This window comes from Saimiri boliviensis, chromosome 10, assembly GCF_048565385.1.
Source record: "Saimiri boliviensis isolate mSaiBol1 chromosome 10, mSaiBol1.pri, whole genome shotgun sequence".
NCBI lineage: Eukaryota > Metazoa > Chordata > Mammalia > Primates > Cebidae > Saimiri > Saimiri boliviensis.
The window spans coordinates 30,351,166-30,368,272 of NC_133458.1; the positions used below are offsets into that span (position 1 = coordinate 30,351,166).

Here is a 17,107-nt window from a genome sequence, read left to right on the forward strand (position 1 = left end):
TTAATTCTATCACTTGTCAGTTAGCTTATGTTGCACACATCAAAACAACACTTCTTCTTTCCACCTTTTGACTCTCTCCACACATCTTATATACCTTGGTTTTCTTAGATATATTCACAAAAATAATGTTTAAATTTTGGGGAAGAAACTCACATCTGATTAGTAATTGATGTCATTTATTTGGTGAATATATTATAATGCAAACACACCCAATTGCTCTTGATAGGTGAGAGTGGCACATATTTTGAGAAATAATGTGCTGAATTATGTGCGTTTTATAAAGTAGCTAATTGAGGTTTGCTAATTAAATAAATGCCCTTCCTGAATCACACTTTTTTGTTGTTGTTGTTTTGTTTTTAAATAGGTGGTGTCTGCATTGCTCAGTCACAGAAAATCCCACGTGAACCGAGACCTGGAGAATTTGAAAAAATTATCAAACGCCTGCTAGAAACACCTAATGCTCGAGCAGTGATTATGTTTGCCAATGAGGATGACATCAGGTACTGATTACTTTCCTTCTGTATGTAGGGTCAGATTTGTGTCCCATGTCCTCTTTCTAACATATTTCATGTTCAACATAAAAGCTTATAATTCCCTTGCAGTAGCAGACTGCCTTCTACTGCCTTCTAGTTTGTAAATCTGAAATACCTACAGAGGAAAACTGGGGGACTACATGAGATAAGACAAACAAGGGTGATAGAGGGAATGACGTGAATGAGGTTGAGGATAAGGCTAATTAACATGTGTTGGAGTTAGTCTCTGCTATATTTTCTTTAGGAGATGATAAGACTCAGGCAATTAGAATGATCATCTTAATTGTTAAACAGTGACCTACTGAGTGTATACAACTTTCTGGAGCTGGTCTTGCAATATTCATAATTATGGTATTTCTTAATACATGTGATATGCGTTATTTATTTTTATTCCTATAGGAGGATATTGGAAGCAGCAAAAAAACTAAACCAAAGTGGACATTTTCTATGGATTGGCTCAGATAGTTGGGGATCCAAAATTGCACCTGTCTATCAGCAAGAGGAGATTGCAGAAGGGGCTGTGACAATTTTGCCCAAACGAGCATCAATTGATGGTACGAATGCACCACAGAGAATTTGTTTTTTATTTTAGTCAGATCTAAACTGAAAGGCAAAACTGGAGTATAATAATATGAGAAAATGCATTCATTACTTGATATAATTTTTAGCTTTGATGGCAGAATTGTCAAAACCAGTATTTAACCCAGCATGCATGTGTGTGTGTGTGTGTGTGTGTGTGTGTGCATGCATATATGGATAAGAAGCTTTATGGGCTACTGGCTTTCTCTTATTTGTTATGTTTTTTCTTTTTTCATGCAGTGATTACAACATAATGTCCATTTGAAAGTTCTGACAATATTTACTTTTGAAAGAATATTAAAAGCGTATCTTTCTCCTTTAAAATAGGATTTGATCAATATTTTAGATATATATATTCTAAAAAATCAGTGCTATAAATGATGATTTAATTATCAGCTGACTCAAAAGAATCCTGTTTATACTATAATGCAATTGAAATCTAGTCCTAGTATTGCTTTCTCATTATATGTATAGATATATATCACATTAAATATATCTATCTATCTATCTATCTATCTAGATATATATATATATATATAGAGAGAGAGAGAGAGAGAGAGAGAGAGTGTGTGTGTGTGTGTGTGTGTATTTAGGAAAGAGTACCCACTAGATATTTTTTAAGAAAAAGACCATAGTCAGTTATTTCCATTATGTTAGTAATTGCACTTTGAGTTTGAGTTTGCATATTTTCTTGGGCATTTGTGGTGGCTATAGTATTGTTGGAGAGAAAATGCTTTATTTATAGAAAATGAATATATGATGCTTATCCTATAGATAAATAAATGCAACAGGAAAGACTTGGAGCATCCTGAAAGGCAGTCTATCTTCTAAATATATTTTCCAATTGATATAACAGTAACTGAAATTCCCACTTTTAACATTATCCTTTGGAGTAAGGCATTATTTCTAGGGGGTCTTCCTTCAATAAAATGGTTACCTGAGCAAATTGACACTTTAGTTCACTTACCCATGACTGCATAATATTACATTAACACAATTGCTTTATTCAATTACCTGAAAACAGAACATATAGGAGAGATAAATTTTGAAGTACGTGGAAATACAGGAATGTCTGGAACATTGATCCCTGCTAGGAAAGAGAGAAAAGAATTAGGGAAGTTTAAGTCGGGTTCTGAGTATTCAGGATTCAGCATAAAGTCACTGTTTGCTTCCTGCAGGAGTAGAGTAGGAGGGGATATAAGAAAGACACTGATGGCTTGTCACAGTGACTCACGCCTGTAATCCCAGCACTTTGGGAGGCCAAGGCAGGTGGATCACCTGAAGTCAGGAATTTGAGACCAGCCTGGCCAACATGGTGAAAACTTGTCTTTACTAAAAAAATGTGAAAATTAGCTGGGCGTGGTGATGGGCGTGGTGATGGGCGCCTGTAATCCCAGCTACTCAGGAGGCTGAAGCAAGAGAATCGCTTGAACTGGGGAAGTGGAGATTGCGATGAGCTAAGATTGAGCCACTGCACCTTAGCCTGCGTGACAGAGTGAGACTACGTCTCAAAAAAAAACCAAAAAACAAAAAGTCACTGGCACCAGGCTTTCCTGTTGTACTCATTCATGGAACCAGGTGCTTGAGTAGTAGTGGTGGTGCGGGGGTATTGTCAATTGATTCTCCTTGGCTTTTGCCATAAGAAAAGCCTTGTTTATAGGCTACTGGCGTTCTCTCATTTGTTATGTGGTTTTCTTTTTCTTTTCATGCAGTGATCACAACATAATGTTCATTCAGAAGCTCTGACAGTATTTAATTTTTGTAAGAATATTAAAATCATACCTTTCTCTTTTAAAATAGGATTTGATCGATACTTTAGAAGCCGAACTCTTGCCAATAATCGAAGAAATGTGTGGTTTGCAGAATTTTGGGAGGAGAATTTTGGCTGCAAGTTAGGATCGCATGGGAAAAGGAACAGTCATATAAAGAAGTGCACAGGTAACCACACAAATACTTTCTGTGGTGCATTTGTTTTCATCATTACCTGATAAATGAGATTTTTCTACATGATGATGAGTGTATTTTCTATTTTGTTGTGTCTCTTGTTCTAGCGTCTCAGCAGGGCTGAACATATACTAATCATTCAACAAACTTAAATTTGTTTATTGGTTCTTTCAGTCAATCAGCAAGTATTTATTGAACATATGCCATGTATACAGCACTGGGGTATCTGGAAAACATTTATTGTCTACTTTGGAAAATGTACATTATTAGGTTTGGTGGAATATAGACAAATAAACAAGACATAGTATTGCTCTCCAGGAGTGCAGAATGTAATATGTAACATCATAAGTTGTTCTAAGACAGTATTTTTCAACTGTTTTAATCCCTGTCCTCTGTAATACTATTATTTTCTTAAATCCTGCATAGCAGCTATCCCGGAACATGTGTGATTTTTTGATGCTTCACTTGCCATAGCTTATGCTTAAAAATAATAATATTGAATGTGCATTTTTGAATATATGAATAAAACTGTATTTATTTTTAGATAATATGATTGTGCACGTAGGAAAAAACCACATAATTTTTTTTTTTTGAGATGGAGTTTTGTTCTTTTGGCCAGGCTGGAGTGCAGTGGCACAATCAGCTCACTGTAACCTCTGCCTTCTGGTTTTCAAGTGATTCTCCTGCCTCAGCCTCCTGAGTAGCTGGGATTACAGGTGCCTGCCACCATGCCTGGCTAATTTTTGTATTTTTAGTAGAGTTGGGATTTCACCATGTTGGCCAGGCTGGTCTCGAACTCCTGACCTCGTGATACGCTTGCCTTGGCCTCCTGAAGTGCTGGGATTACAGGCATAAGCCATCGTGCCCAGCCCAGAATCACATAATTTTAACAGTTACTTAGAACTGAGTAGTAAATTTATCAAGGTTACAGATACGAAGTCAATATAAACATTCATTTTTACATGCATATTAGAAACTAACACATGGAAAATGAAATTTAAAGAATACTGTTCATAACAGGATCAAAAACATACAACATTAGGGTCGATTTTAACAAAAATGCACACAACCTTTACACTGAAAACTACACAACTTGAATGTGTGTTTTAGAAATGATTCCTTCCTTCCTGTACCCTACCACCCCCAGACTTTGATATGTCCTTCTTTATCCTCCTCCTCACTTTCTTTGTAAATAGCTGTTCAAATAAAAGATGTACTATGCTAAAAGCTAGCACAGACTTATAAACAGAGACAGAATAAGGAGGTAGAAATGGGGCCATGCTGTGTGGGAATCTGATTTCAGGCTTCCTGTGTGCCAGGCATTTTTCCAGGAGCTGGGGTGAGTGAAGAAAGGCAATATTCGTGCTCACGGGGCTTAGATTTCAGTGTGCAGAGATGGACACTCCATAATAAACATAAATGAACGGATGCGTTAAGATGCTGAGCTGTGCTTAGAAGAAATGCAACAATTTAACTATGAAAGACTAACCTGGGCATTAGGAGTCAGAAGGCAATTAGATGGTGTGGTCTGAGTGTGCTTTGCTAGAGGAGGTAACATTCAAGATAAGAGCTGAGTGACAAGAAGTGGTCAGCTGTGTAAAGATATGACAGCAGTGTATGACAATATCTAGCACCAGAATAAGGCTCTTTTGTTCAAAGTAAAGAAAAAGAAAAAAAAAAAAAAGAAAAGTTCAGAGAGGTTGGATCAAGAGTGAATATCGTGAGAGAGGAAGCTTGATGGCAGCAGAGGCTAGAGTGATAGACTGTAGCCAGGTCATGCACGGTCTTGAAGTTCTTTCTAGAAGTTCCAGAGTTGAGGAATTTGGGCTTTATTGTGCCAGTAGGACACAATGACTTGAAGCTTTTCATCTAGAGGATTGCTCAGACACTTGGTTCAAGAAGATTTGCCTGGCAGAAGTGTGAGGAGGATTGGGGTTCAGGGGAGAAGATGAAGGCAGTTCAGTGAGGACTCATCCAGTATCCTGGGGACAAGAAGTCATGGTCTAAGAAAAGCTAGCTGGGGGTTGGGTGTGGTGGCTCATGCCTGTAATTCTAGAATCTTGGGAGGCTGAGACAGGTGGATTGCCTGAGCTCAGGAGCTCGAGACCAGCTTAGGCAACACGGTGAAACCTCGTCTCTACTAAAATACACACACACACACACACACACACACACACACACACACACACACACACACACACACACACAAAGAGCTGGGCATGGGAGCATGCACCTGTAATCACAGCTACTCGGGAGGCTGAGACAGGAGAATTGCTTGAACTTGAACCCGTGAGGCAGAGGTTGCAGTGAGCGGAGATTGCACCACTGCATTCCAGGCTGGGTAACAGAGAGAAACTCCATCTAAAAATAAGAAAGAAAGAAAGAAAAAGAGCTAGCTAGAGATAGAACGCAGGACAGACGCACTCTGGTAGCTAGTGTTATATTTATAGTACAAACTGAGTGGTTGACGCTGGGGCAAAGACCGTAAGTCATGGAGGATGCTGATGTTAAACCTCTATCAGGGAGGTCTAGGAAAATGGTGAATGTAATTAGTTAACAGAGGAAAAATAAGATAAAATGAACGGTCAGGTATTTGGAAATAAACTTGAATGTTATTCTGAGATAGCCCCATGGAACTGGCCAGCAGGTGGCAGCATAACGTCTGGGACCCCACAGAAAGTTCACTAAAATTTGAAATTAGGGAATCTTAGAGATTTTGAAGTGAAAGACAAGAGCAAAGATGCAATTGCCAAAGGGGACTGAGAAAATATGAGGAGTGATGACTGAGAATTCAAGGCCAGGAACCGGGAAAGGACACTGAGAACGCTGGGTTTGCGGGAAGGAGATGAACGTGGAGTTAAGGTTGTCTCAGTCTCCAGGAGCAAGACAGGTGCGTGAAGTTTCAGTGCTGCAGGGACCTGTGGCCGAGAGATAAGGCTGTGACAGGGTAACCAAATGGGAGGGGTTGAGAGAGAACAGGATAGAGGAAATGGAGGAAGGGATGCTGTGTCAAGAAGTTTTCAAAGTAGACATGGTGGGAGAGGTTAAGAAAGAATCGAGGAGATTTCTTTAGAACAGGACATGTTTAAGCATGTTTTCAAAAAACATATAAGGGATAGCTAGTGAAAGATTAAATGCAGAGTAGGATCTTGATGGAAACTTTAAGGAGAGGCATTAAAGAGCAATGTTACCTTTAAATCATGTGATTTGCTTGGCGGAAAAAAGTACATACAAACATATACATAATCAAAGAGGACAGTTTCATGATTAAATGCTAAAAGTCAGTATAGATTAGGGAAGTTCAGAAAATGTATGTAAGTTCACATTGTAAAATCCGAAGCTCTGTGGAGGTGAGTGTTTTATGACAAGAAGGATTTGGGAAAGAACATTCCAGATGACAGGAAAGTGGGGGTTAGTGTGACAGAGGCAAGTAGGGGCGTGATGTGAAGGTGCATGAACAGCTAAAAAGGTCCAGCTTCTTGGAGAGGGCGATGCATGTCAAGGGATAATGGAAAATAGAGGGGACAGTTTATAGAAGGGTTTGGAAGGGGAGTTTACATACTTATGTGCTTTCCAGTGAGATATATTTTACACTGTGCTTAACTATGAGTTATGAATGTTATTGTTTGATTCTCTATAAATTCATTTTCTGTTATTTAGACTGTATTCATGAAAATATCCCCGTTAATGAAATGGATGAACTCATACATGCACACACACTGTTAACCAGTCACATAACTTTTTAATAGGTTGTTTTCAGAATAACCAGTTTCTCTGAACTTATATTTTCTTTCATTCTTTTTTTTTTTTTAACTCATAAGTAGGAGTTGAACAATGAGAACACATGGACACACGGAGGGGAACATCGCACACTGGGGACTGTCAGGGTGTTGCAGGCAAGGGGAGGGAGAGCATTAGGCCAAATACCTAATGCATGCAGGGCTTAAAACCTAGATGGCGGGTTGATAGGTGCAGCAAACCACGGCACATGTATACCTGTGTAACAAACCTGCACGTTCTCCACATGTATCCCAGAACTTCAAGTAAAATAAAAAACAAACATACTTGTATTTTCTAAGTTGAATTGAGGTGTGTAGCTATTTCTTTAGCATCTATATATGGTCAGATAGTATGTGACTAGACTTTTATTTCAGGTGCAAATACTGAACTGTTTTGTGGCCGAATCCAGATTTAGTGGCATGTCTGCCTTCAATTCCTTTGATTTATTTGGGTGTTGCTAAAATTATAACAATTTGCCCAATTATAACTATTTCTAGTGCAATGAAAATGGTGTTTACTCCAAGTGCTAGGGCAAATGTACCCCTGGGGAACTGGGTCAGTAAACAGATTTTCATGCAAATTCCATTGTGGGTGATACCAAAATAACTTGTCTCTGGGTAGAAAAGAAATAAGTAACACTAATTTAATTTTTTTGAAGCAGCATATGACAGTTTCCAGATGGTGAGAGAAGATATTTGTGCCCCAAATTATACCATTAAACCCAGTTTTCATCTCTGTTTTTGGGGAGGAGGGAAGATAGTCTAGCATGTTAGTGGTTAAATGTACTTGAAAGGAAAAATCTACAGGATATTCATGAGTAGAGGTGTCCAGCGTTTGTAAAGTGTTTTAAAAGGTGGCCTTAAACAGTTCAGATTTTAACTACCTGCAATTAGGCAAAAAGTTAAGGCACTCTGAAAGTTAGGTATCTATGAGGCCCTTTTTGTGCATTCAGAACATCATCGGTAGGTTTCTCCATGTTGAGTAAAATTTTACATTGGGTGATGGTAATCTGTGAATGTAATTATTTACTTCCATTGGGGGCAATATTGGCAATGTATTTACATGGATGAGAGATTGCTTCTCAGCAGGGTGGGGTTTCTGTCTTACAAATTTTCCGGAGATAGAATATCTTCAAGCAGTTAGGAGCATTCTCTTCGTGAAATTTACTCAGTTGAAACCGTTTTCTGAGATAATTTTCCCCTCTAGAATCTCAGGAAAGCTTTCAAAAAGACGTGATATTACTGCTAACTTTTGATTTGCTGGCCAAATTCCAAGTGAGGTAATTCCTACCATCCACTTAGCTATTTATGTAGTTATTATTGCTTCTGGGAGCTGCTGAGTTCTGAAAGCTACTAGTACTTAATCCTACTTAAAATTCCCTTTGTCTTTCTCAAGAAGAAAAAAGGACTCTTTTATACTTGTTATCCATGGTGATGGGTGTTGTTTTACAGACTTTTATCTGACCTTTCCTCCCTCCTCCCCTCCCCTCATTGTACTCTCAAGCTTAACATCTTTCCGCTTTCCAAAACCCAGACACCTACAGACTCTCTTGAGAATTGTGTCTTCATCTTCTCCTTGTCTTTACACATTTTTCATGCACTTATTTCCCCACTCATGCCTCTGCCACATTCCTCTCCCTTCATCACTGCATTTATTCTCAGTTCCTATCTCTTCTCTGATCAGTCCCTTACTTGACATCGTTTTGTCCAATAAGATTCTCATTGGCAGTGGAGTCTTTCTTCAGAGGTTTTGTTTTACTTTTCAAATGACTGTCATTCTGGTTTCTGGTCTTCTATAGTGAGGACCCGATAGTGAATATTGCAGAGACCTGAGTATGAGGGTTAAGCTACTAAACAAAAGCCAGCTTTCTCTGGATTCAAGCTGAGCTCTTTTCCTTCCTTTCTCCAATGTGAATTGTAAATAGCTCTGCTCTTTCAAAACAACATCCCTTGACTGACCCAGTAAATACAGTAAATACATATAGCTCTGCTCTTATCAAAACAGCATCCCTTGACTGACCCAGTAAATTCCATATCCTATCTTAAAACTTTCCTTTGTTTCATTCATCCATCCCTTCATTCATTATTCATTTACTTGTTTATTCATTTTGAAGCCCACTATGTGCCAGGCACTGTGCTTCAGAGAGAGACAAACAACAGACCTCCTTTGCTCTCAAGGAGCTCACAAAGCCATATACACTGTCTTGTGCAATTTGAGATGTTTTGTCTATTGGGTTTTAATTCTCAGCCAGGAGGCTTGGGCACTGCTGCTTAGCCTGCATACAGCTGACACTCAGATACTAAATAGTGGTGAGCATATGCTACGCAAAATGGCCTATTGATTCTTATTTATGATGATAAAAATAGGTGTAATGGAAAAAGCAATGCACGAATATGTTTCTTCCCACAAACAAGCAATCCTGTCAGTGAAGCAAATAGCAGGCTCAATAATGAGCTCCCTGAAAGACCTGTCAGTTTATTTTCTGATGCTAGATCATCTAGGTAACTTTTCAGGTACAACTACCTCTCAGCAGTCCTCTGTTTTAGGAGGTTATGAAAGGTAGAAGCTCTCTCCTATTCACTCAGGACTCCTGGAGACCATATGAAGGAAATAGGTAGTTATAAAGGGAGATGAATTTACATAATTTGATTTGGTGGTTCAGAGTGAAAGATAACCAAGATAGGTTCACCTGAATTAAAATGTGTTCTGCCATACTCATTTGTCCCCTTGCCTAGAGTAAACCTCTGTTGGGGAGAATGCTATTCATATGCTACTGTTCTTTGCAAATAAAATAGCAGAAATCCCAGAATGACTTATTTATGCTGTTTCTGAGGTTTCATGTTGGATTTCCATAGATCCATCTGAGATGACAAAACAGGCATTGATTTCAGACATACTAGATTTCATAATTTAGAGCTGGGATGTAAAAGAAGAATCAATCTCTTGTTTTCTAGTGAAGAAACTAGAACCCAGAAAAGTAAAGTGAATTATTGACAAATCACAGTGTTAGTCTCAGAACTGCAACCAGGCTCCTGGTTTCTTTTATTTGGATTTGTCCTTGACATTTATATCCTCTATTTATTATTTACTTATATTAGAACTTTTACCACATAGTTGAAAAGCGTTTTTCTGTTTTCCTTTTTATAACACTTTATGTATGATGCAATACATTGTGGAATTTTAATCACAAACTATAAAGTGAAGCAAAAATAACATATTGGTTATTACCTAATCTTGTATAAAGTAATACATATTTTAATATTCTTCACATTGATTTTCAGTGGTATATGTAGTTTTTGCTAGTGGGTCTTGAACAGCATAAACCTTTACATCCAGTTCCCTGGCCCCTTGCCTTGTATAAAAATAGACCGATGGCTACATTAAGCAAAAAAAGCAAAAAGCAGTTCATGTTGCTAAATAATAGTTAGTTTACTCATTTATTCATTCTCTTAAGGAAAAAAAAGTCTATTTTAAAGCACTATAATGTCTAATGGCATCTCTAGAATTTTAGCATGCACACAAATCACTTGAACACCTTGTTAACATGCATATTTTGATTTTGTAGCTCTGAAAGCAGGCATTCTGCTTTTCTGACTAGTGCCCAGGTGACATGGATCCTCGTGAGCTCTGGGCTATACTTTGAGTAACAGAGTATGAGAGATGGTTTATACTGATAACAATAGCTCCTGAGGCTAAATTAGCAAAATAAACATTCACTTGTGCTAAAGGTTACTGATAAGCTCAAGGTGTCTTAAAGAAGATCCTCTAAATAAGACTTTACCTATAAATTGTCAATGCAAAATTATGCAATCAGTAGTCTGCTTTATATACTTACTTCAGTACATATTCAAATCAGTAAAGTATAAAGACAGAGTAATATGTGTATGTGTGTGTGCGCGCGCGTGTTTTTCTCAGCAAATTTGAAAGTGGGAAGCTTAATTACTAAATAACTAAATTTAAAGAAATGTACACAGATGCACCTGTATCTTCAAAATCTTCTAAGTAGATTATAAAGCTTGCCATGTCAGAAACAAAAAACATTCTGAAAACTTAAAAAACTGTGCTGTCAATCATAAATACACATAGAGTGAAGGAGTTGGAGGGTTCCTTAGAGATTATTTAACTCAGTTTTCTCACTTTGCAGAAAGGGAAATTGAGACCTATCTGGTCAAGTTAGTTATCTAAAGCCCTGTAGCTACCTAAAGATAATAGGACTGAAGTCTGATTTGATACTGAATTCTTTCCTTGATCCTTTCCTGCTCTGACCTTTCCCAAAGTGGGACTGAGTTGCACTGAAACATTCTACTATTTTTCCTGGTATATGGGCCAGTATATTTTTTCAGTGGCCATCCAAGGTTAAGTATTTCCTCGTTGTGAAGCTCCTGACTTCAAAGGGGGTCATATTTATGCATTTGGTCTGAGAAACAAACATTTTTAGAAGGAAGCAATTCTAGTTAATTTCAAGAGTACATAAATGCTCACGTTTGTTCAGACAATAATTTAAAACAGGAAAATGCCTATCCTACAGAAAGAAAAAAATGAATTCAGGAGTCTAGGAATTCCTTTTTACAAAACCCACAACAGAAATTGGCATTAGCTTGACTGATTGGAAGATGAACGTATCTGAATAAACACGATCTCTGGAATATTACGCTAAAGAACTCAGAAATGGAAAAGACAGTATAGGCAAACAGGTGACAGTTCAGCATTTTTGATAGTCAATTATTTGAAAAACTATGGTAAGGATTGGGCCAGGGAGGATGAGAAATTTAGAAAAATACAGAAACATTAGGAGAAATTGTCTTCCTTTAAATAGTTAAACTTCAGTCGAAGAAACCAATTCATTAAAACCAAACCAAACAAAATTTTAAAAAAGGAACAATGTTTAGATGATTCAGTATCAGGAAAACTTGATGTCTCCTCCTTTCCGAAAAAGATACAAAGCAGATAAATATGAGAGACTAATTATTTATATTTCAAAAGGAATATTTATTCTCTATGTTTTACTTTGGGATTCCTTTTAACCCATGGGATTTGAGAGAATCTCGCAGTTATGATTTGTTGCAATAAAAGAAAATTACCACAGACTCTTAGGAACATAGCTAAACAAAATAGCTATCTAGCTGAACAAAGAATTGTATACAGCAGGGCAAAGGAGATATAAAGTGTGATTAGAGCTTAATTGAGAAAAGCTACCGAAGAGTCTGGATTATTTTTTGATTACTTATGACATTTGTTAAACTCTATATTGTACTAAAAATCTTCCCTCAAGGAGCTTATATTTTGTGAGGAAGATAATAGTCAGATAATAAAAAATTGTAAGTTACTAGTAAGCAAGAGCTGTATCTTTGGGACTTAGCATATGCTTAGCATTATATGTCTGTTAAGTTAATCAGTCTATAATGTATGGCCAAATAGTTCTCCTGTTCTTCATTATAGTGATGTAGATATGTTGCATGATGCCTAGCATGGCATGCATTTGATTAATATTTTAATTATTGGAATGATTTTTTTTAGTAAAAGAAAAGGCTCAACATAGTTATAAAAGGACTTTTACTGTAATTTCAGAAGCAAATGAACTCTTCTGGTAGTTTATCTTTAAATTCCTGACTGTGGTGCTAATTTAAATGGGAATATGATTCTAGAAACACATATAGACCTGTGTTCATCAGTCAAATTTTAATTGGAATATTTGGTTACCTGATTATAAATACCATGATTCTATAGTGTTTTGTTTTTCTAAAAAAATACATTTATGATATTTGAGGGGAAAGTATTTTATTTCCATACTACCTCTAATGAGGTAACAGAATAATGAAAGACAACTTGAAGTACATAATGGAAAATGTTATTTTAAAAAGTTTCATTTATACAATTTAAAAGATGTATAAAATTATACAAATGGTAACAGTGTATTTATTTATGCAATTTAAGCATTTAAAAATGATTAGTTTATCTGGGTTTCTTACCCTCCAAGAATGTGGGTTTCATGTGGGCAGAGATTTTGTTTCTTTCACAGCTACATGTGGGTGCCTTGGGTGGTATCTGGCACAAATAGGCTTCCTTAGAATATTTGTGGAATAAATGAATGAATTAAATTCAGCTTATTTTCAGCTCTTTGTCAAACACTATCTATTAGATGTCAAGGACATGTTGGTGAGCAAAACAAAAATGAGGTTCTTGTCCTCATGGGGCTTACAGTCTAATTGGGACGGTGAATAATTTAGCCCAGTTCCTGCAATGCAATGTTATGTTAAGTGAATAGCCAGCATATAGCAGGGAGAACTGATGTAGCCTAAGGGAAAAGATTGATGTTATTGGAGTAGCAACTAAAATATGAGCAAAATTAAGACAGAGGTAATAAATACAATTATTATTTTAACCAGAGGGAGGCACAAAGACAGTGGACAAGAGAAAGGATAGCAGTTTGAGGAACTGAACAAGTTCAATATGGCTGTTGGAGAGACTAGGAGAGGGGGATGGTAAGAGTTAAGGATAGATACCTAGGTAAGGGACAGATCATGAAAGAGTTTACATGTCTCAAGAGGCAGCTGAAATTTGTTTTGAAAGTCAGTGGACACCAAAAGGAACAGATTAATAGAACCACCATCTTAGAAAGACTATTCTGGTTGTAGTATAGGTAATGTATTGGTGAAGCATAACACTGGAAGAAGGGAGACCTGTGAGATGTTACAGTAATTCTCCAGAAATGATAGTGGCCCAGCCTATGATGGTTGCACTGTACTGGGAATGGACAGAGTAGATGGATATATTAATAAAAGACATTTAAGAGATGTATGTAGGACTTGGCAATTAATTGAGTGTTTAAGGAGAGGACAAATCATGGATGATGTCTTGATTCTTGGAATGGGAAATTTGGTCATTGTTTGAAAGAGCATTTTTGACATAAGGAATAATTGGGGAAGGTGAGAAAAAGGAGGGTGATGGATTTTGTGGGATATGCTGAGTTTAAGGAACCTATGAAATATACAGCTGCAGATGTCTGGGAAGAGTTGGTTAGGTGTCTGAAGCTAAGAATACAAAGTCTTGCTGAGACAGAGAATTTGGGGGTCACTAGTATATTAATGGGACTTGGTGAGACAGACCCAGAAAGTGTGTGGAGTGGAAATTGCAGAGGGCCTGAGCTACAGCCTTGAGGACTCAGAAATGTGTTGAAGGAGAGGACCCTGGCCTTCCAGTTTCTCTAGAAATTGTCTTCCCTGTCCAGAAGTGGAGCCCCTATAGCCACATCTCTGTTCTGCAGCCCTCCTCCTCTCCCCGTGTCTCTTCAGCCACAACTGATAATGATTTGACACTGAGCTCTTCACCCAAGCTAAATCACTGGAGTCCTTCCAAGTAATATCTAAAATGGGAATGAAAGGAAAAAGGTCATTCTCTCTTAGGGGATGGGAGGTACTAGTTTGAGGCTGTGAGATAGGAGCCTGGGAAGTTGCCACCACAAGCAGGGAAGCTGGCCTGGAAGAATAATATTGACTTGTGCAATAGAATGAAGTCGACAGATGGAAAGAGTTCTGATGATGATGAGGACCTTAATCAGGCCCTTCTTGTAGGTATATGAGATAGTTCAAGGTTCTCATAATTACATCTTCCCATTTTTAGCTGGCAATCTAGAGTCCAGACTAATACATTATAATAATACTTGCCTCACAGAGTGGTTGAGAAGTTAAAGGAAATAACATGCATAAAGATTATTGCCTGCTGCATAGGGGATATAACAGATACTGTTGCTTACTGATTTAACCACTTCCTTTTCTTTGAGGCTAGCACTGTCTAATAGAACTTTCTGAGGCGAAGAAGATTTTACTAATATTTGCATTGTCCATTAGAGTAGACATTAGTGACATGTGGCTATTGGTCACTTGATGCATGGCCAGTGCAAACTGAAAAATCAAATTTCAAATTGTATTTAACTCTAATTACTTTACATTTAAATGTAAATGTAACTTCAATTTCTTTACATTTTAATGTGGCTAATGATTATTGTAGTCGACAGCAGAAGTCTAGGCTGATAGACCTATAGAACAACAATTTTTAAAGGCATTTTGGATTGGGTTTTCTATCATTTGCAGCTGCAAGCATCCCAACACAGTGTATTACAGATAAGTGGAAATGATTTATTTAACATGGCATGAACATGCCTCATTCTAAGACAATATTAATGAATTAAATTTTTGTTTTTATATAAAAATTAAAATTATGAATTAAGTCAGGAGGTGAATATTTGCAATACAGACAGATCATTTATATTAAACTAATTTCTCACAGGTTTCCTAAATACTGACTTCCCAGTCAGTGAATATAAAATGTGATGATTTATTAAAATTAAAATGATATACAGCTTTTCGGCATCATTTTACTCAGATCTCTTTCTACATAAGTTGCAGATTTATAAGACACACATATTAGAGAATGTCCTTAACTTCATCAAAATAATTCTCCTTTGAGTTCCTTTAACAACATGCCCTCTAGTCTACCAAAATATTATTTTACAGATGGTAGGAGTGTGCTGCTTGCCACCCAGTTAGACAGTAATTCAGCTAAGCATTTTTCTTTGCAGTGTAAGTAAAAATCTGTTCAAAGGGCTAGCAGGTTTATCAGCTGCATCATAAGACCTAAGAGGAGCTAAGTGTTCCTGTTATACTTTCTGTGTCTAATAATTCTCAGCCTTGTTAGTAGACCCTCAAACACTGCATCCTAGCTGTGGAATCTTGGGTAGGTAACTTAACCTCTGAGAAATTTTGATAAATGCTAATTTTCCGTGTTTTTAGATTTTGGTGGTGAGAGTAGTGGTTGCTACCTGTATACCTGTCTTTCACAAAGGACACTCAGATTGCTCTGGTTTCTCTTTATGTTACCAAAATGCTCTGTAGCTAAACCATTGAGCTTAAATGTCAAACGTGCATTGTGTTTAGAAATGGGTACTTATCTCTTTCTGCACCTGTCCATTACACCCCAATGGTGGGCTGACATAGGATGTGGTAGAGGAGTTAGTATTCTCACAAATAGATGATGTTATTCCACCCGTATTTCAATTTCCATTAAATTATTGACCCATACATAACCTTTAGCTGCGGGTTTATTTGCTTACATCACTGTGATCAAATGGTTAGAATTGTAGATTTTCATTGAGGAAAATGATTATTTTTCATTAAGGACATTATTGCTGATTTGAATTATCCTTTTGTTCGTGGTTCATGAACAACAGAGCTTTCCCTAGGCCTTCTGTGGGAGGTGGAAATATGCTCTATATCTGCCTCTTACCCAGATCTCTTTCAGAAAGAAAATAGGCAGTGCTAACTAAGCTGTTGGATGGGAGCAATATTCAGTTCTTTGCCAAGAGAGATCCAAGACTCCAGATATGCCAATTCAGCAAACCACAGTGAGATTATCTAAAACTGAAAAAGGGCTCAGGAATCTATCAGAATATAAGATAATTTAAATAAAATTTAAATTCTGCTGTCCAACAGAGAACCAGAGGAAGTTAGAGAAGGAAGGAAACTTGGAGGTCGTCGTGTCTAGCGTTTTGCTGGGCATCACCTCTCAGGCTGATGTAAAATGAGGACAGGGAGTACACAGAAACATTTCGGTTTTACGGATGTAGTACTCTGAAAAGCCTTTATTGGTGGTGCAAAATGAGGCTTTCTCATTGACTCTAAATAGGCTTATTAGCAGCATGCAGAAGGATTTCCACTGTGATCTTTTCTTTGTCCCTAGTCAGAGTGAAGGCATAGGTCTGAAGCAGGCTGATAGCTTTGGAAGTGAAAAGTACCTGCAGACTGAGGGCACAGAATGGGCTGGCTGCCAGTGTCAGGTTCAGCACCCTGAGGAGTGTCATTTGTTGGAGCCACTTTTATGAAATGGAAGCCCTTTTTTGTGTATTTGTACCTGAAAGGAAGATGCAGTGTTGCTGATCCAAAGTAGCAGAAAAACAAATAATTCATACTGACTTAGGATGCTCACCTACCCCCTCTTTTGCAGAAGTGTTAGTTTACATGTCAATACATGGCCAGCCTCCTTGGATTCTGGCATGATGCTTTCCATAGGGGTTTCATTAATTGGTGTGATGGTCTATTTCAGTAGAGTCCAGGAAACTGTTAGCTTTTTGTTCTCTGTCTAATGACAGAAAATGTCCCTGTGACTGATTTCTTTGTGGGACCAGTTTGTATCATTCCTAAAACTGACACAAAGCCCCGCTTCTGCATGTGGGATGAATGGCATGACTCACACGTTCCCCTGGAGGACTGCAGGTT

The 17,107-nt window shown here is 37.5% G+C and overlaps 1 protein-coding gene across 4 annotated transcripts in view; it reads left to right on the forward strand.

Annotated features, from left to right (window-relative positions):
- Window positions 1–17,107, forward strand: part of GRM8 (glutamate metabotropic receptor 8) — a 799,760-nt gene that overhangs the window by 334,196 nt on the left and 448,457 nt on the right. For all 4 annotated transcript variants that reach the window (XM_074379115.1, XM_074379113.1, XM_074379116.1 and 1 more), the window contains exons 4-6: window positions 365–500; window positions 933–1,087; window positions 2,913–3,050. In XM_074379115.1, coding sequence (XP_074235216.1) covers window positions 365–500; window positions 933–1,087; window positions 2,913–3,050 — 429 coding nt within the window. The remainder of the gene's footprint in view (window positions 1–364; window positions 501–932; window positions 1,088–2,912; window positions 3,051–17,107) is intronic.